Consider the following 20,117-nt stretch of genomic DNA (forward strand, 5'->3'; position numbering starts at 1 on the left):
TCTTTCCAAAGTGTTTACCTTTTACAATCCCACCAACAATGTGTAAGAATTCCTATCTCACCACATCCTCTCCAACATCTATTACTTGCTGTCCTGTTAAAACTTTACCACTGCTACTGGGATGAGATGGTATCTCATTGCGGGTGTGATTTGCATGTCTAATTGCCAGTGATTTGGAGCATTTCTTCATGTGTTTGTTGGCCAACCCAATATCTTCCTCTGTGAAAACTCTTCCCATATCTTTTGGCTATTTTTTAGTTGTGTTACTAGTCTTTTTCTTTTGGACACCCTTTACGATTCTGTAAACTTTTTATAGAAGACCTTTGTCTGAAATGGTATTGCCAAATGTTTGGGGGGCAGGGTTTCCCACAGTCAGTAGGTTTTCTTTTGACTCTGTTGGAAAATGTTTTGTATGCTCACAGGGATTTAATCTTTAGAAGGTCCCATTCATCAAGTTTATCCTCTCCAGATTGAGCATTTCTGGCTATATTTGACAGTCTCTTTATACCATAGGGTAGGCCATCTGAGCTTGATCCCAGTTTGTCTCTGATGAACTTTATGGATTTGGGCTTTACTTCCAGGTCTCTGATGCACCTTTAGTTGATTTTTTTGTGTATGATGTGAGATGTGGATCCTGTTTCAACTTTCTGCAGGTAGCAGTTCTGTTTTTGCCAGCAACATTTGTTGAAGAGGTTGTCATTTTCCCATTTTATAGGTTTTATTGCCTGTTTGAGTATCAGTTAACTATAAATAGCTGAGTCTGTTCTGGGTTCTCCATTCGATTCCATTGGTCTTTGTGTCTGTCATTGTACCAGTACCATGCCATTTTGGATACTACTGCTGTGAAGTAGGTTTTGAGATCAGAGAGTGGTATGACTCCCACTTCATTTTCGCTTTTCAGAAGTGCTTCAGCAATGATCATTTGAAGCACTAGATTTCTTGTTGTTTTTATTTTATATTGGTTTGTTTTATATTGGTTTTCTTGTAGAGTTTGTATAAATTATTTTTCACACTACTCTTCATTTATATTGTGTTTCATACAATCATTCCAATTAATTATGTTTTAGAAAGGAGAAGACACAAATAATTTGATTGATACAGGCATAGGAATGATACAAGGGATATCACAACAGAACTAGAGGAAATTAAATCTATAGTATCAATATATTATGAAAAGCTATACTCTGATAAATTTGAAAACCTAGTGAAAATTGACAAATTCCTTGAAACTCATGCCCTACCCAGACTGACACAGACAGATATAGAACACTTCAACAGATCCATTACAAAAGAAGAAAATGAGCAGGTCATAAAAAGACTCCTCCCCAGAAAAAGTCCTGGATTTGTCATTTTTAGACACTAGATTTATCATTAAAAAGAGCATTTCAAGATCCATTCTGAAGCACAATGTGGTCAGCAATAGTATAATTTCCCTACAGCCACAAGTTTTGGGGGGGGGGTTAGAAATGTATCTCTAATCACAGAAAAATTGAATAAATTAATGGTAGGACTTAGAAATTCTGTTACCGAGTCCTAGGAGGAAAAAAATATCCCTACAGAAACAAAGAAGACCTGGTAATGCAACCATTGTTCACAGGTACGCATCAGTCATTAAAATCAAATATAAAGAAATTGGAAATTTCTACCAACTTCTGTTGTTGTTGCTGCTGTTGTTGTTGTTGTTGTCATGTGCCGTCGAGTTGCTTGCGACTCATAGCGACCCTATGTAGAACAGCCCTAAACCCTGCTCTATCCTGTGCCAATCTCATTGCCTCTGACACACCCATCCCGATTACCCCAATCACTGAATCAATCCACCTCATAGAGGGTCTTCCCCTTCTGCACTGTCCCTCTGCTCTACCCAGCATGATGTCCCTCTCCAAAGACCTGTTTCTCCTTACAACATGTCCAAAGTATGTCAGGCAAAGCCCCAGAATCCTTGCCTCCAAGGAGCAACCTGGTTTAACCCTCTCTACAATGAATCTGTTTGTTTTCCTGGCAGTCCATGGTACATTCAATACTCTTCTCCAGCACCACAGCTCAAAGGCACCAATTCTCCTTCTATCCTCCCTAGTCATTGTCCAACTCTCTGATGCATAACAAGTGATTGCAACCATGGCCAGTATCAGGCGCACCTTAGTCTCCAGAGAGACACCGTTGCACTTGAGTACTTTAGAGAGGTCCCTAATAGCAGACTTTCCCATTGCAATACGTTTTTTGATTTCCTGGCTACTGGCGCCAAGAGTGTTGACAGTGGAGCTGAGCAAACTGAAGTTGTGAACAATCTCAATCTCTTCGCCATCCATCCTGATGCTACTAATTGGTCCGGTGGTGAGAAATCTTGTCTTCTTGACATTGAGCCTCAGTGCATACTGAAGGCTGCAGTCTTTGACCCTCTGCAGTAAGTGCATGAGGTCCTCCTCAGTTTCAGCGAGCAAAGTTGTATCATCTGCATAAGGCAGATTGTTGATAGATCGTCCACCAATCCTAACGCCACTCTTCTCCTCATAGAGCCCAGCCTCTTGGATAATCTGCTCTGCATACAGGTTGAAAAGGTATGGCGATAGGATACATCCCTGGCATACACCAACTTTTACAGTCTAAAATTAATCAAGTACACAATCAAGATGCCTTGACAATTACTGATGATTCAGAAAAAATAGCTGTAAAGAAATCAAATGGCATATTGAATTGGGGAAGTTCAGCTGCACAGAATCATTTTAAAGTGACATAAAGCAACGATGTGACCTTGAGGACTAAAGAGCCTCTGACCATAATATTTTCACTCACCTTTTAAGTATATGTAAGCTTGACATTAAATTTAAAAAATGAAGCATTTATGCATTGCAATTGTGGTGTTGAGAAGAATACTGAATATATTATCGACTATGAAAACAATAAATATGTCTTGAAAAAAGTGCAGCCAAAATGCTCTTTAGAAGGGAAGATGGAGAGACTTCATCACACAAACTATTCACATGTTATCAGGAGGATCCAGTCTCTGAAACAGGACATCATTCTTGATAAAGAATCAAAGAAAGAAAAAAAAAAAGAGGAGGACACTCAACTACATAGACCAACACAGTAGCTGCAGCAATGGGCTGGAGCACAGCTGCAGTCACAAGGCCAGTGCAGAACCAGGCAGCGTCTTGTTCTTTTTTCACGCAGGTTCGCTATGAATAAGAATGAACTCAACAGCATCTCACACCACACTCATCTGCCAGCTTGCCATGTTGCTGTAACACTGAAAACAATGGCAACAGCATTCTAAATGCCAGCAGGGTTACTCATAATGGACATATTTCAGCAGAGCTTCCAGACTAAGAGAGACAAGGAGGAAAGACCTGATGGTTACTTTCTGGAAGTCAATTAGTGAAAACCCCATGGATCATAATAGAACATTATCCAATAATACTAGAAGATGCACCCCTAGAGTGGCCACAACAATAGATTTGAGCTCATGAACAATTGTGAAGATGGAATAGGGATGGGTAACGTTTAATTATGTAATATATACGAGTAAGAGTATGTAACAGTGTTAGTGATGGTCGTGGTGTCTGCCGTCAAGTCAGAAACAACCCATAACGGACCCTATGGCAGGTTGTCAGGCAGTAAATCACATAGGAGGAGATTGCCCATCCTTCTCCATATAACAAATATATATGTATACACACACACACACACACCATCGACTGTCAAGAAAACAAACAGGTCTGTCCAGGAGAGGGTGAAACCAGGTTACTCCTTAGATGCAAGGACTTTGAAAGTCCATCTCACACACTCTGGGCATGTTGTCAGGAAGGGCCAGTCCTTGGAGAAGGACATCACACTTGGAAGTGTGGAGGGTTAATGCAGGAGAGGAAGACCTTGGATGAGATGGAATAACACAGTAACCGTGGTATTGGGATCAAGTTTGTTGAAGATAGTGAGATTAGCTCAGAATAGGGCAAGGTTCAGAGACATTGTTCATAGGGTCGGTATCAGTCATAGTCAACTAGACGGCACCTATCAACAACAATATATCAAACAAACACATTATGGTTATAAAATTTATTAGCTTTTAAGTAGAGTACTAAGGTCTCTTCTGGATACAGCTTGAATTTCTAGAAATTCTCTGTGATGTACTGTGGAATATTGCTGACAGTACTGTACCGTATATCATTGCTGGTATCAGATGGATCTTGACTAAAAGCAGAGAATCCCAGAAAGATATTTACTGGTGCTTTATTGACTATGCAAAAACATTTGATTGTGTGGATTATAACAAATTATGGATAACATAGACAGAATGAGAATTCCAGAACACTTAACTGTGCACATCCAAAATCTATACCTAGAGCAAGAAGCAGTTGTTCTAACAGAATATTTCATGGCAATACTGCGTGGTTTAAAATTGAGAAAGGTGTGAGTCAAGATTGTATCCTTTCTCCACACCTATTCAGTCTGTATGCTCAGCAAATAATTCCCAAAGCTGGACTATAATGAAGAAGAATGTGACATCAAAATTGGAGGAAGACTCATCAACTATCTCTGTTATGCAGATGACACAACCTTGTTTGCAGGAAGTAAAGAAGACTTGAAGCAGTTATTGCAGATCAAAGACTACAGCCTTAAATATGGGTTACATATCATCCTTAAGAAAACAGAAAGTTATTATTGCTGGGGTTAGATAGAATCTCATTCTTTTGATTTTCATCCTTCTGATGGCTAGAAAATTTGAAGATTTCTTCATATGTTTGTTGCCATTTGAACTTCTTCTTTGGTGAAGTCTCTACTCATATTTTGTGCCCGTTTTGTGTTTAGGTTGTTAGAATTTTTCTTGTTGAGGTGCTGGAGTATCCTACAAATTTGTACATGAGTCCCTTATCAGGTATTCATTTATGACCAAATATTTTTCCTAGTTTGTGAATTTATTTTTTTACCCTTTTGGAGAAGGGTTTTTTTTTTATGTGCATATCATCTCATTCAAGCAACAATAGCAACGTTCAACAGGGCAGCAAACAACAAATGCTGTCAAGGATGTGGAGAGACTGGAACACTTATTCACTGCTGGTGGGAGTGAAAAATGGTAAAACCACTATAGAAGGTGGTCTGGAATTTTCTCAAAAAGTTGGAAATAGAAATACCGTTTGACCCAGCTATCCCACTACTGGGAATATATTCGAAAGAAACAAGAGGTGTGATACAGACAGATGTATGCATACCCATGTTTATTGCTGCATTATTCACAATAGTGAAGAGGTAGAAACAGCCCAAGTTCCCATCAGCAAATTAATGGAATAGAATATTATGATGTATTTAAAAAAATGAATTTGTGAAACACTGCCCAATATGGGTGAGTCGGGAAGACATGCTGAACAAAATATGTCAGTAACAAAAGGACAAATATTGCATTACACTGATGTTATAAAATAAGACTGACGCCCATCAACAAATGAATGGATAGAGAACTCTGGTATAGTCACACAATGGAATACTATGCAACACTGAAAAACAACGAACTCATGAAATATTATGCAAAATGGATGACCCTGGAGGACATTATGCTGAGTGAAATATCTCAGTCACAAAAGGACAAATATTGCATAAAGCCACTGTTGTGAAACGGGACTGACATTAGGGTTGAAGGAAGACAGAAAAGGAGGGTAGGAATGATATACATTGCATTGAATATGAATGCATACTCCTGTCATTACGGAAGTCCAGAGTAAGGGGAGGGATTGCATAACAATGAAAGAGTTTTTCTTTTTCTTTTCAAGGAGTAGAGTGATTGGAGGGGTGGGGAAGAAGGGAGAAAAGTGCAACAATGAATGACTGGAAATCTTAAGCCTCCGTAAACTTTCATTAAAACTAATAAATAATTTTTTTAAAAGATTGACATGGGGTAGAGGAGAGCATGGAAAGAATGGCCGCATAATGAACAGGGCACTGGAGCAGATGAGGGACAGGACTGTCTGATAGGACTGTATGATTAGGCATTTTATATATGTATGATAATTAACAATCTGAAACAAAAAGTGTATTTCAAAGTGAATTTGGAGAGGGGAGTAGGAAAAGAAGGGAAGAAATGGTGCATAAATGAATAAGTGAAAATCCAACCTTCCTGTAAACATTCACTAAAATTGCAATTAAAACAAAGCAAGACAAATAGGCAAAATCATGATAATGGAGAAAATATTGAAGTCATTAATGATCTTATATTCCTCGAATGCACAGTCAACGTCCAACATAGCAGCAGTCGTGAAGTCAAACCTCATATTGCATTGAGAAAATCAGACCTCAAGAATGTCTCCAAAATGCTAAAGAGCAAGGATATCCATTTAAAGACTTAAGTACATCTGAGTCAAGCCACAGTATTTTCAATTGCTTCCTACGCTTTCAAAAGTTAGACAATGAATAAAGTTGACTGAGGAAGAACTGACAACTTTGAATCGTGGTATTGGTGAAAGTAAAGCTATCTTGGCTGAAGTGCAATCAGGCTTATACCATAAAGACAAAGATGGTAAAACTTCATCTTGAATACCTTGGACACACTGTCAGGAAGAAGGCTCCCATTCCTGGAAAAAAGTCACCGCACTGAGTAAGGTGGGAAGAGACAAAGATAGATAGATCCTGAATAAGATGGATTGATAACAATGACCAGCACAATGGGATTGAGCATCGCGTGAAGACTGTGAAAATAGTGCAGGACAGCTCAGGGTTCCTACCTATTGTGCATCAGGTGTTGTAGTGGACACAACAGCATTTAGCAGCTAAAACAATGCCAAAACCTACAGGCAGGCACTCACCTTGCTCAGCAGGAGCACGTCAATGAAGTCCAAAGTCTTGGTCTTGGCTTTGGCCTTGAGGAAGTCATCAACGCCCTGTTCTGAGAGAGTGCGGCGCCGCTCCTGGATGACAGCATCTGTGAAGTCATGCACCAGGCGGCAGGCCTTCCTGAAGCGCTTCCCATCAGGAGTGAGATGATACAAGAAATCCCAGTGCATGAGGATCTGCTGGTGCCGCTTTGCTACAAGTGTGCTGAGCTCCAAGATGGTAGCAATATATTCACTGGGTTTTCTGAAGGATGAGGCAAGAAGAAATATAGAAATTTCATATAGCTAAAGTCTGTAATTGATAGAGAAGTGGCTTCGTGGTAAGGAATTGCACTGTCAATACAAAGGTACATAGTTCGAATCCACCAGCTGCTCCTCAGAAGAAAGACAAGGAGTCTCCTCTTGTAATTTACTGCCCCTGAAAATCCACCAGAGAATCAGTTATGGGTTAGTTCTGACTCAACTGATACATAACAACAAAGCCCATGGTGTAGCAGCTATCCAGAATCCAGTACTATCTTCCATTAGGAAACCGAGCATTCAGGAGAAAGAAGTCCCAAGTATGCATGGTGAGGATGGGCCAGAAGAAATGATTCTCCGCACTTAATTACTTCTTCATATTCCCATTCCTAGATGCAGATGCCAGACCCCAGGAACTAGGGGGAGTGTGAGAATCATGTCCTTCACACTCAATGACCCTTCCCTTACCCAAACTGCCCACACAGCTCATACTTCATCCTCTGTCCAACTGATTCATGGACCAGCTTCTTGCCTGTCTCACTCAGCTCACTGTCAGTACTATGCAGTATCTATCCTGCATTAAGGTCTCAGAAGCATAGATTTCTAAAGCTCAACTCAGAACATATCCATCATCTGTTGAAATACCTTCAGCGACTCCAGGAAGATCCCAAGATAAATCTGTGACTGTTTGCCTAGCTTTTCCCTATCCTTAAATTCTAGGGCTTGCCTACCACTCCTACCTAATTTCCAAGATAATTAGTTCACTGTATCTTACATATATGCTCATCTTAGCTTTTTTTGCCTTTACTTAAGTAGTTCAGCCTTCCTGGAAGGCTCTTTCTTCTTCCATTTATTGCATTTTATTAAATACAATTAATTATTTGACACACCTGAAGAAAGGCTTTAGTGGTCTTCCCTAACCATCTTTACCATCCCTTCCCTAACCATCTTAACTATCCCTTTGCTAGTGATCCAAATTCCTAGATTCAGATAGAGGACTCACTCCTGGCAGTGACTGTCGAAGCTGAAGACACATTTCTGCAGACTGTCCAGGGTCATCAGGCTGATGTGCTCAAACATGTCCAGACGGGCACTGCCTTCAGATGCTAAGTTCTGCCACTTGGCCTGGTCAGAAAAGAGGACACAGTTGGACAAGGGTACTGCCTTGCCTGAAGCCCTTTCTCCAGCTCCAATCACCAAGACAAACTCCACCAAGGAATAAGCTCCTTGCACTTCATCCAAGGCACTCATCCCCAGAGTGGACCAGGTTGGTATGGAAGTAGAAGTTATCACAATGAAGATGTGAAGATTCCATTGTTTAGAGTCAGGAGACTTGAGTTCAAATCTCAGCTCTACCTCTTATGTTCTGTGTGCCTTTGATTGTGCCACTACCCTCCCCCTTCATCTTCCAACTAGTAAATGTTCACTAAAAGCTAAGGTGACCTTCCTCCATGCTGTAGATCAGAATCCCAGATCTACCAGTCACTAACTCATTTACTAGCTTAGGGACATAGACAAGATATGTGTTGTCGTTAATTGTTAGGTATTCCAAGTCCATTCTGACTCAAACAACCCAACATACAATAGATACTATCAAATCCTGGACCATCCTCCCTATCATTGTTGTAGCCACTGCATCAATCATCATCTATAATGAGAGGGGAAAAGCACCTCACTCTGTCTTATAGAAATTTGAGAGGTGAACTCTTTAGTGTATGTCATACCATACAGTATCTGGCTACTATTTTATATAATCTTCATCACCAATATCCTTGTACTACAATTGTTTTTAAAATGTCTTCTATATCCGCAAATGCATTCCTTTAGAATGCCTCCACATTCTTCCTGGGTTTGCATTCTTCAAGAATGCAAGGTCTATTGTAAAAACATGTAAACGGCCCAAATGTCCAACCACAATCATATTGAGAAACTGTGATGCATTCGCACAATGGAATATGATGCAGTGCTCAGGAGCAATGATTTTGAAAATTACTACATAACTTGGAAGGGACTAGAGAGAATTATGCTGAGTGAACTAACTCAGCCTATAAGGGAAAATACTGTAGAAGTCCATAAGTGTAGAAATAGAAACATAACTAGTAAAACATATATGAAGATCCAAGGGAGGGAGTGGGAGCAGAGAGGTGAGGAGGGGCAGGGGAGAAATCATAAGGTGACACAATTTGATGAATGGAGGTAGGGGTGAGTAAAGGAAATGGGAAAGGACTTAACAGGGATCTGGAAAGACAGGGCAATCGTAGGCATAGTTCAGTTTACAGAAATTTTATAAAATATAATGAATTGGAATGATGTATGAACTATATATGAAACCTATTGTGAATGAAGGATAGTCTGAGACACAATGTATACAAACTTTGTAAGCAAACCAATTGTTGTTGTTGTTGTTGTTGTTATGTGCCGTCGAGTCGTTTCCGACTCATAGCGACCCTATGCACAACAGCCCTAAACCCTGCTCTATCCTGCGCCAAACGCACCGCCTCTGACACACCCATCCCGATTACCCCAGTCACCGAATCAATCCATCTCATAGAGGGTCTTCCCCTCCTGCGCTGTCCCTCCACCCTCCCAAGCATGATGTCCCTCTCCAATGACCCGTCCCTCCTGGCATCATGTCCAAAGTATGTCAGACGAAGCCCCAGAATCCTTGCCTCCAAGGAGTAGCTTGGTTTAATCCTCTCCAAGATGAATCTGTTTGTTTTCCTGGCAGTCCATGGTACATTCAGTACTCTTCTCCAGCACCACAGCTCAAAAGCATCCACTCTCCTTCTGTCCTCCCTAGTCATTGTCCAACTCTCTGATGCGTAACAAGCGATTGCAAATACCATGACCTGTATCAGGCGCACCTTAGTGGCCAGAGAGACACTGTTGCTCCTGAGTACCTTTGAGAGGTCCCTAACAGCAGACTTTCCCATCGCGATACGCTTTTTTATTTCCTGACTGCTGGTACCAAGAGTGTTGACTGTGGAGCCGAGCAAACTGAAGCTGTGAACACTCTCAATCTCTTCGTCATCCATCCTGACACTGCTAATTGGTCCAGTGGCGAGAATCTTTGTCTTCTTGACATTGAGCCTCAGTCCATACTGAAGGCTGCAGTCCTTGACCCTTCACAGCAAGTGCATGAGGTCCTCCTCAGTTTCAGCAAGCAGGGTTGTGTCATCTGCATAACGCAGATTGTTAATAGATCTTCCACCAATCCTGATGCCACAATTCTCCTCGTAGAGCCCAACCTCTCAGATAATCTGCTCTGTATACGTGTTGAAAAGGTATGGAGACAGGATGCATCCCTGGCGTACACCCTTCCCAATTCTGAACCATGCAGTGTTACCCTGCTCTGTTCTGACTACCAATATAAAATAAAAATTCTTTTAAAAACAAACAAGAATGCAAGGCCCTTATATTTTTCCTGAAACACAAGTTTAAGACTTGTGTTTATATCAAGTAGCCAGAAAGGTAAGAAGAGGTCTTCCTTTCAACAGAAATGTGGCTAGGTTATGATTACTGTTGTTATTATTGTTACTGTTGCTGTTGTTGTTGCTGTCATCATTGTTGTTAGGTGTCAGCGCATCGAGTGTGGCTCATAGCAACTCTATGAACAAAAGATCTGAACCTTGTTCTATCCTACGCCATCCTCATATTTCCTGCCACACCAGAGCCCATTGCAGCAGTCACCATGTCAATCCACCTGGTTGAGGGTCTTTCTTTCTTTCTTTCACCAACTGTCCACCCTTTCCAGCATCATGTCCTTCTCCAAAAACTAGCCCCTCCTAGCAACATCCCCAAAGTATGTAAGATGAAACCTCATCATTCTTGCCTCCAAAGAGCACTCTGGCTGCACCTTCTCCGAGACATATCTGTTCATTCTCTTGGCCATCCATAGGATGTTCAGTGCTCTTCTCCAACACCGCAGCTCAAAGACATCTATTTTTTTTTCTTTTATCCTTATTCATTGTCCAGCTCTTATATGTTTAGCAAGTGATCAGAAAAACTATGGCCTGACTGAATCAGATGTGCCTTAGGGTTCTACCTGACATCATTATGCTTACTGTAACATTTGCAAATTCCCTAACTCTTCATTGGAGAAAGACATTCTGTTTGGAAAGGTAGAGGGTCAGTGAAAGAAAGGAAGACCCTCAACTAGTTGGATTAACACAGTGATTGCAACAATGAGCTCGAGTATGTTTGAAATAATGAGTATGGCACAGGGTAGGATAGGATTCGGGTCTATTGTTCATAAGGTCTCTGTGAGACCTACTTGACTCAACAGCACCCAACAACAATAATAACTTCAGTGTTCTTCCTCATCATTGAAACATACTCCATCCATCTATGCTCACCTGTGTCACTCCCATGGAATTTGAGTAGATGCAAACCATACTGCCTGCTGTTTCATGTTCCTTTGTCTCTGATAGATTTCTCCAAATAGTAATCAGTTAACTTATCAACTGCAAATACTAAGCACATATCGCCTATTCATGCGTCTTTTTATAGTCATCTCCTTTTCAATATGACTTTGCAGCAACTTCCAGTAGGAAACGAAGCCTATTCCTTCACCCTTTTGGTTCAAAGATGTTATTGAGACATGCAGTCGCCATCAGAACCTGGTAAAAATGATGACATAATCATTCTAAACCTGAATCTCAGAAAAGCATTTTAACGAGTATGTTCTCTCTTGAAAACATACTTTGACCATGTAAACAAGCTTGAGCTGACAGCTACAGGGTAAGAAGCTACACAGAGAAGACTAGTTGTCTCTGCTGTCCGTCAGAGATCATTTTTGCAGGCAGCCGCGTCCCTAACATGTGAAAATCTTCAAAGTGGATCAGCAGAGCTGCCTACATGATCCATACCTGAGTGCTAATGTACAAGGGAGACAAGTCAAAGCAAAAACAATGCCTCGCTGGCTAGTAGACACGTGAGCAATAACAAATATTCATTGTTTTAAGCCAATGAGCTTCAAAGTGGTTTGTTACCCAACAATATCTGCTGTACAGTTTTCATCAATACCATCAACACTGTCTCAAAATTCCAATGCTTCTGAGAACATAAGGACTAATAATAACTCCTGCATACATTCAAGGAGCTTAATGCCATTCCATCAGAGCAACGGTGTCTCTCTGGAGACTAAGGTCCGCCTGATACAGGCCATGGTTTTTGCAATCACTTGTTATGCATCAGAGAGTTGGACAATGACTAGGGAGGATAGAAAGAGAATTGACGCCTTTGAGCTGTGGTGCTGGAGAATAGTATTGAGTGTACCACGGACTGCCAAGAAAACAGATTCATTTGTAGAGAGGATTAAACCAGGCTGCTCCTTGGAGGCAAGGATTCTGGGGCTTCGCCTGACATACTTTGGACATGTTGTAAGGAGAGACAGGTCTTTAGAGAGGGACATCATGCTGGGTAGAGTAGAGGGACAGCGCAGGAGGGGAAGACCCTCTATGAGGTGGATTGATTCAGTGACTGGGGTAATCGGGATGGGTGTGTCAGAGGCAATGAGATTGGCACAGGATAGAGCAGGGTTTAGGGCTGTTGTACATAGGGTCGCTATGAGTCGCAAGCGACTCGATGGCACATAACAACAACAGCAACAACAACAATGCCATTCCATCACCTTGAACACTCTTCAAGTTAGTCATCATTATTCTCAATTTAAGGATGAATTACCTGAGGTTTAGAGGGGAAGAACAATGATCCCAAAGCTGCTCAACAGAGCCAATACTCCAACTAGACGTATCTGGTGTCCTACCCCACAAGGCTCCATCGGGGACTCACATGCAGGATGTTGGCACTCTCATTGAAAATCTTCATGTAGGCCTTCAGGATGTTGAAGTGGAAGGCTGGTGTCAGCATGCGGCGGTGGCGGTTCCATTTGTCACCTTCACTCAGCAGAAGCCCATCTCCTAACAGATTCAGTCATGGGCAGTTAGCAGAGGTAGAACCCTCAACTGGACCCCAACATTGACCCCAGCCCTCTTAGCCTGCTATTACTCACCCAGCCAAGGCTTCAGGAAACTATAGAAGACCACATCCTTGGGTGCAATGGCAGCTGGTGTGATTGAATGTCATCAGAAACCATGGAAAAGGATAAGGTAGGAACTCTAGATGGGGATATGGACTCCCAACCAGGAATCTTCACCCCACCCTAGCCAAGCAGAGCAGGGGTAAAGAGCGGAGGGTGCATGGAGAAGGCAAGGGGGGACCAGAAGAGACTACAGTAGCAAATGGAGAGCAAAAGCGGAGTCCTAGACACCTCCTCTCTTTAGACACATCCAACACGGCATGCCACATCCCAACATGGCTGCACATATCTCCCCCAAATCCAATATTTCTGAAACAACAAGCAGAGCACAAGACTCCATGAAGCATGTCACATGGACTGAGAAAGGGTCATTTGATACATTCTGTCCTACTCTGACATGTCCTAACATGAACCTGAGACAGCTAACACAAGACTAACACATTCCAACATGATAAGAACATACATGACGGGTCTTCACATGTCTATAGCATGACATAAAAGTGATAACATAGAGCTTAAACACTGCTGGCATGACATGAATACATGCTATTTTTGTTGTTGTTGTTGTTATTGCTGTTGTTGTTAAGCACCGTCAAGTTGAGGACGAGTCATAGCAACCCTATGAACAAAAGACCTGAGCCCTGTTGTATAGCTATCATAGTTTCTCAAAGTTCATTGAGTTTCAAGAGGCATGCTGCTTTGGAAGTGAAGGCCACTCCTGCTTCCCAGCCTGTTTTAATCTGGGAGCTCCACCAAACACTGTTCACCATGGATAACCATTATGGCATTTGACACATCAGTGTCACAGTGTTTACCATCACAGCAACCTCAAGTTACCTCTCTCTGTACAGTAAATTGACAGATCAGTGCTATACTACTTAGAAGAATGTTCCTCCTAAACATAAGTTTTAAAATAACAAAAAACATGCTAGCATGTCCCAAAAGACCACTACATACAAGACACATCTTAACATGTCTATGACTAGACACAACATACTCTGATTTGGACCAAAGATGTCTGACAAGACCCCATAATACCCTACGCACAAGTTCTAGAAAGAATTTCAGTATGATCCCATTAACGTCCAAAATGTGGCCCAAGTGTGACCCAGACATGGCCCAGATGTGACCAACCTACCCTTGGACCTGACTCATACAAGATTAAAATAACTACCTAGATAATTCTCAGAAAGACCCTGGATCCCAGACCCAATGAACGCGGACATCAGACAAGTTTTAAAAAGCCCCACATGACTGACAGAATATCTGGACAACATCAAATGGCATCTCAGACAGACCCCAACAGGCTCTGATGCCCTGGGTCAGAGTTGAGCTCAAGTTTGGTGAAGACCATCTCCAACTGGTCCTAGTTGCAAATATACACTCAGCACCTCAGCAAGCATCATATACCCACTTCCTAAACATGGACAGACATGACCAAGGTCAAACAAATGGATCCAGGTGTGCCAGGAGCAATAACCCTCCCAACAGCTCTCCTCTCTTCTCCCTTGGTCCCTTGCCTAGCTAAGGTAGCACAAAGGCTCAGAGCCAGTCATCTTTGTGTGTCTACCTGGGGCCAAAAGAATAGGCTTGATGAAGGTAGGGTGGAAGATACGGATGATCGCATGCCAAGGCCCTACCCACCAGAGGCAGGCATCGCCAAAGGTGCTGGCCAGGTTCTGCGTATACTGGAGACCCTCTTCTGAGCTCCGGATCTGAGGAGGAACAAGGTGGACCAATTTCACACTCCTGGGGTTGCCAGAGAGAAGGGCTAAAGACAGAGGTACATTGGAACCCTGAGACATCTATTCCGCCACTCATCTGTTCTGTGCTGAACCCCTTTGTTTGACTCCACAGCCTGACATATGGCCTGTCAAGATCTCTTTCCACAAAATTATAATGGCTTCTCCCCACTGGGAACCTGACACCACACTTACCTCAGTGTTCTTTTTACTCTCATTTCCCAGAAAAGGAAACTAAGACATTTAAAGATAATGTCTGCCTCCCCCCACCCTAGAGACAAAACAACTATCCGAGAACCCCACCTTAGGTCTATGAACTGAGGACCTGATTCTTTAAGCCCTTAAGTTGCTTTGTCTTCATAACAACTGTGAGAATCGCATATCCATAAAGACTGGGAAAGCCGAGTTCCAGTGATTATCTTAGATACACAGAAGTGGTCACCTCTGCAGAAAGAGTCATAGGTATCTGCCCTCTCTTGGCTTCCATAGGTGTCACAGCCTGTGCTGTGAACATTTGTCAGAATTCTACCTTACGGGAAGGACTGTCCACTTTCTGTTCGGTCCAAGGAAACAAGAGTATCCTAGAAGTAGGAGAATCCTGGAAGCAGCCTCCAACTCTAGGACTGTAGACAAGACAGACAGACAAGGCAAGCTCTGTGTTTCCAGAGCTTGATGGATTTTGTCTCCCTGAAAATGGATGCAGGAAAGAAGACAATGGGCGTTCCATGAGGGAAGCTATGTGGGCAGCATTGCACCATCGGGGCTATAGTGTGGGGATCTGTTCTCATGTACTCTCTGAGTGTTGGCAGTTCACACTGAGGCCTCCGGATCCTCCACCAGATCAAGTTTAAAGACTCTGGAATTTGCAGGCCACCTACAGTGACAAGAGTAGGTGGGACTGAGCATCCAAGTACAGAGATGAGAAAAAGAAGGAAATTCTTGGCTAACTATCTTCTAGATCCTTAAAGATGGCCAAGTAGTTAAGCCTGAGACTCAATACAGGGTCCTAGGGTCTTGGAAAGCCCCAGATGAAACCTACCCCTAGAAAGTCCTCTTGAGTCCAGGACACTTAGTCCATATAAGCCTAGACATTTTCTCAAGATGTTCATGCTTGATGCCAACTGAGCCTCAGCCTACTTTCACCAAAGCCCACATTTTAAATCAAGCATATTTGCTATAAAATAAATAAATAAGATGTTCATGCTTGACTTCCTAGACTCCTCCACCTTCTGGGACATTCCCGGCACTCAACTCTCTGAAAGTTTCAACAAGAAAACATAAACCACTTTCCCCTGTGAAAATATTACCCAAGGAATATAAACCAAAGATTCAATGTGTATGACAGACTCCATACAGAGGGGAGAGTAAGTAGGACAAAGTCACACAGCAGGAGGAACTAGATGAGGAGAAGAATAACCTAGATCAGACCAGCATCTAAGATCAAGATGTCATCAGCAGAAGAGCAGGACTGCAGATGTCATATAATACCACCTAAGCCTCCAGGATATCCCTTGGACATCATGCTTGGGAAGCTGGAGGGACAGCAAAAGAGGGGAAGACCCTTAACCACGTGGTTTGACTCAATGACTGCAGCAATGGGCTCAAGTGTGTCAGAAATTGTGAAAACGGCAGGACAGGGTTCATATCTGTTGTTCATAGGGTCATTATGAGTTGTACTGGACTTGATGACACCTAACAACAAGCCTCCTGGGCCCTCCAACTCCTATTCTAATGCTGTCAGTCAATTATATCTCATGACCACCCTCCATCAGTGTTTCAAGACCGCAAATCTTACTGAGAGCAGATCGCTTCCTTTTTCTCTCATTTAACAGCTGGTGAATACAAAACTGTGACCTTTAGTTTAGTAGCTCAACAGGTAACCCAATACAGTCCTCATATTCCCTCTAGGGCATTCTAAGGATTGTTGTTGTTGTGTGCTGTCAAGTTGCTTGCAACTCATAGCGACCCTATGTACAACAGCCCTAAACCCTGCTCTATCCTGTGCCAATCTGATTATCTCTGACACACCTACCCCCATTACTCCAGTCACTGAATCAATCCATCTCATTGAGGGTCTTCCTCTAGTCTAAGTATACCAAAAAAAGGAAAAAAAGAAAATTCTCAGGAACTTTCATGGTGAAGGTAACCCCTTCTGAATGAGCTTTGCTTTGATAAACAATGGAAATACAGAAAATTCTTCCCCAGGTTGCTATCCTTCTTTCTGCAGAAAGAAACACTGAAGAGATGTCCTTGTCCTCAACTGGCCAGAGGAAATGGAGATTCTAGAGCCTATCTCTCTCTCTTTTTTTAAGAGCCTATCTCTTGTTCTCAGATGTTTAATGGAGGTTATGTCCTCAACGATTGGCTCCTCAAACATTTATTGAGTGCCTACTGTTGCCATGGGAGGAAAATGGGGAATCTCCTCCCATGAGATTAATTGCCTCTGAAAACCTGCTGGCGGGTCAAATATGGGTCAGTTCCAACTTGATGGTACACAACAGCAACAACTGTTTGCCATTGCTCAGTATACAGAACATCAGAATCAGAAGGAGACTCATCAATAATCTGCATTATACAGATGACACAACCTTGCTTGCTGAAAATGAGGAGGACTTGAAGCACTTGTTGCAGAAGAGCAAGGAATGCAGTCTTCGATATGGATTTCATCTCAATGTCAAGAAAACATGGATTCTTAGCATTGGACCAATAGGCAACATCATGATGGATGGAGAAGAGATTGAAACTGTCAATGAATTCATCTTGCAATTAACACCCTTGGTACCAGTAGTCAGGAAATAAGGAGATATAGTGCACTGGGAAAGTCTGCAGTTAGGGACCTCTCCAAAGTATTGAGGAGTAATGATGTCAGTTTGAGGACTGAAGTGCAGCTGATTCAGGCATGGTCTTTTCGATGATTTGCTGTTCATCTGAGAGCTGTACAAATGAATATGGATGACAGAAGAAGAACTGATGTCTTTGAGCTGTGGTTTGGAGAAGAGCACTGAACATCCCATAGATGGCCAAAAGAACAAATAGATGTGTCTTGGAGAGGGTGTAGCCAGAGTGCTCTTTGGAAGCAAAAATGATGGAGCTTCAATTCACATACTTTGGACATGTTGCTAGGAGTGGTTATTCCTTGGAGAGGGACATGATACTGGAAAGGGTGGAGGGTTGGTGAAGGAAAAGAAGACCCTCAACCAGGTGGATTGACATGGTGACTGCTACAATTATCTCTAATGTGTCAGGAGGTATGAAGGTGGCACAGGAGAGGACAGAGTTCATGTCTGTTGTTCATAGGGTCACTATGAGTTGTACTTGACTCAACAGTGCCAAACAACAACCAGAACAACTGTTTGTCTGATCTTGGGTTTGGTGCTGGGAGGCGTTCTGCCTCCTACAGCTACAAAAGAACAAAGGAACACTGTGTGGTTTCAGATGAGGAAGTGTCTGTATCCAGGGTGTATCCTTTGCCCACTCTTATTCAATTTGTGTGTTGAGAAAACAATTTCAGAAGCTGGGTTACGTGAAGAAGAATGTGGCAAAAGGATTGAAGGGAGACTTAAGTCAACAACCTTTATTATACAGATGACAGAACAGTGAGTGAGGAAGACCTAAGACTATAACCTTCAATATAGATTACATCATAACATCCAGAAAACTAAAGTCAACACAACTGGACCAATAGGTAATGACAGAAGGCAAGGCCTCTCTGGTGGTTCAAATCCATTCACAGCTGCAGGGGAGAAAAGATGGACCATGTTCTCCCATGTGATGTACAGCTAAACAAAAAGCTGCTAGAAGATCAGTTATGAGTTGGGTTTCACTCAACAACAAGGGAGGCTTTGAGTATCAAACGAACAAACAGATCTGTCTTGGAGGAAGCATAACTAGAGGATTCCTTACTGGAAAGGATAGTAAAACGTCACTGGACATACTTGGGGCAAGTTCTGAGGTGGCATCAAGCCTTGAAAAAGGACATCATGCTTGAAAAAGTAGAGGATCAGAAAAAGATACGAAGGCTTGAGAATGGCGGCAATTGTGAGGATGGCCTGTCAGGATAGGCAAGGTTCACTTCTGTTGTTTACAAGATCACTATGACTTGTCAACTGCAAAGACATGTAACAATAACAAAGTCATGATCAAGTGGCAGAAATGGATGATAAGGAAATGATTGGCTTATTAACTGTTTAACTTGCAAGTGTGAGAAGGGTCAAGGCAATGGTCAAAGAAAGCTGTTCAAAGGGGAAGTAACCAACCTTTACGCAGGTTGGGCAACACACCTATTAGTACATCTTGAGATTAGAGGGCAAGATAACAAGTGCAGGGTACTCCAGGAAGGGGAAGAGAGGAAAGACTGTCTCTTTTCTATAGTCTTGCTGTGTCCTCGGGGTAGGGAAAGAAGGTAAAGGACCACAGCCTTTAGAGTGGTGGGCACCAACAGAAAGGCAACAGAAGTTGACTAGAGGGGTGAATGGAATCTAGATTATATAGTTGACAAGGTCCTTTGTTAAGGATGAGACTGTAAGAAAGTCAGGCATTCCAGCTCTACCCAGCCTACTCTGGAAGTCCCAGAAGGGAACCTAAAGTGGATTATTAGAGGAAACACAGTTAGGAAATTGACCCAAAGCAGGCCTGGAAGGAGTAGAAAAACAAGGTAAATACCTTAATCATGGGTGTGGATAGAGCAGAGTGGATTTAGGGGTGAGAATAGAAAGAGAGGCTCCCCTTAGTCTTCTTTCTTCTCTTGTTGTGATAAATGTACCCACTCCCTAGTCCCCAGCCCCCTGACCATGATTGTCCTGATCCTGACACCCCCAAATCCATCCTGCTGCCCCACTAACCAGGCCCAGGTGACCCAAGAACCAGTTCCGCACTGGGGGCTGTGGGAAACATTGGAGGCGGGAGCACTTGTTGTAGAAAACATAGATCCAGGCCAGGACCTGGACCAGGAGCCAGAAGACCCCAGTCAGCAGCAGAAGCAGCCACAGAGAAGCTGTGCTGGGCCAGAGTCTCAACCAAGACAGGTTCAGCAGCGACATCCTGTAGACAGAAGAAAAGGGGCATTAATGTTGAGAGCAGATGCTGGCAGGTCAGAAAGTAGAAAGATAGAGCCAAGGATATAGACCCAGAGGTCAAGGTGAGGGGCAGTAATGGGTCAAGATAAATAGCAGAAAATTAGCTGAGACCAAGGGAAGGCCAGGGGACGGAGTAGGAAATGAAGTGGAAGAGAAAGAGAGAGAGAAGAGAGATAGATGAGGGGGTGAGGGGGGTGGAGAGAGA

At 42.6% G+C, this 20,117-nt stretch overlaps 1 protein-coding gene across 1 annotated transcript in view; it reads right to left on the minus strand.

Annotated features, from left to right (window-relative positions):
• The window catches only part of LOC102871438 (leukotriene-B(4) omega-hydroxylase 2-like), a 33,485-nt gene extending 13,609 nt beyond the window's left edge, over positions 1 to 19,876 (minus strand). Inside the window, exons 1-6 of the mRNA XM_006898335.1 lie at positions 19,679 to 19,876; positions 14,666 to 14,810; positions 13,069 to 13,122; positions 12,849 to 12,976; positions 8,059 to 8,180; positions 6,789 to 7,059 (exon numbers count right to left, since the gene is read on the minus strand). Of these exons, the coding sequence (XP_006898397.1) occupies positions 6,789 to 7,059; positions 8,059 to 8,180; positions 12,849 to 12,976; positions 13,069 to 13,122; positions 14,666 to 14,810; positions 19,679 to 19,876 (918 nt within the window). The remainder of the gene's footprint in view (positions 1 to 6,788; positions 7,060 to 8,058; positions 8,181 to 12,848; positions 12,977 to 13,068; positions 13,123 to 14,665; positions 14,811 to 19,678) is intronic.
• Positions 19,877 to 20,117: the final 241 nt, after the last annotated feature.

The sequence above is a fragment of the Elephantulus edwardii genome, unplaced genomic scaffold (genome assembly GCF_000299155.1).
Source record: "Elephantulus edwardii isolate Elephantulus edwardi_28Jun2011 unplaced genomic scaffold, EleEdw1.0 scaffold00226, whole genome shotgun sequence".
NCBI lineage: Eukaryota > Metazoa > Chordata > Mammalia > Macroscelidea > Macroscelididae > Elephantulus > Elephantulus edwardii.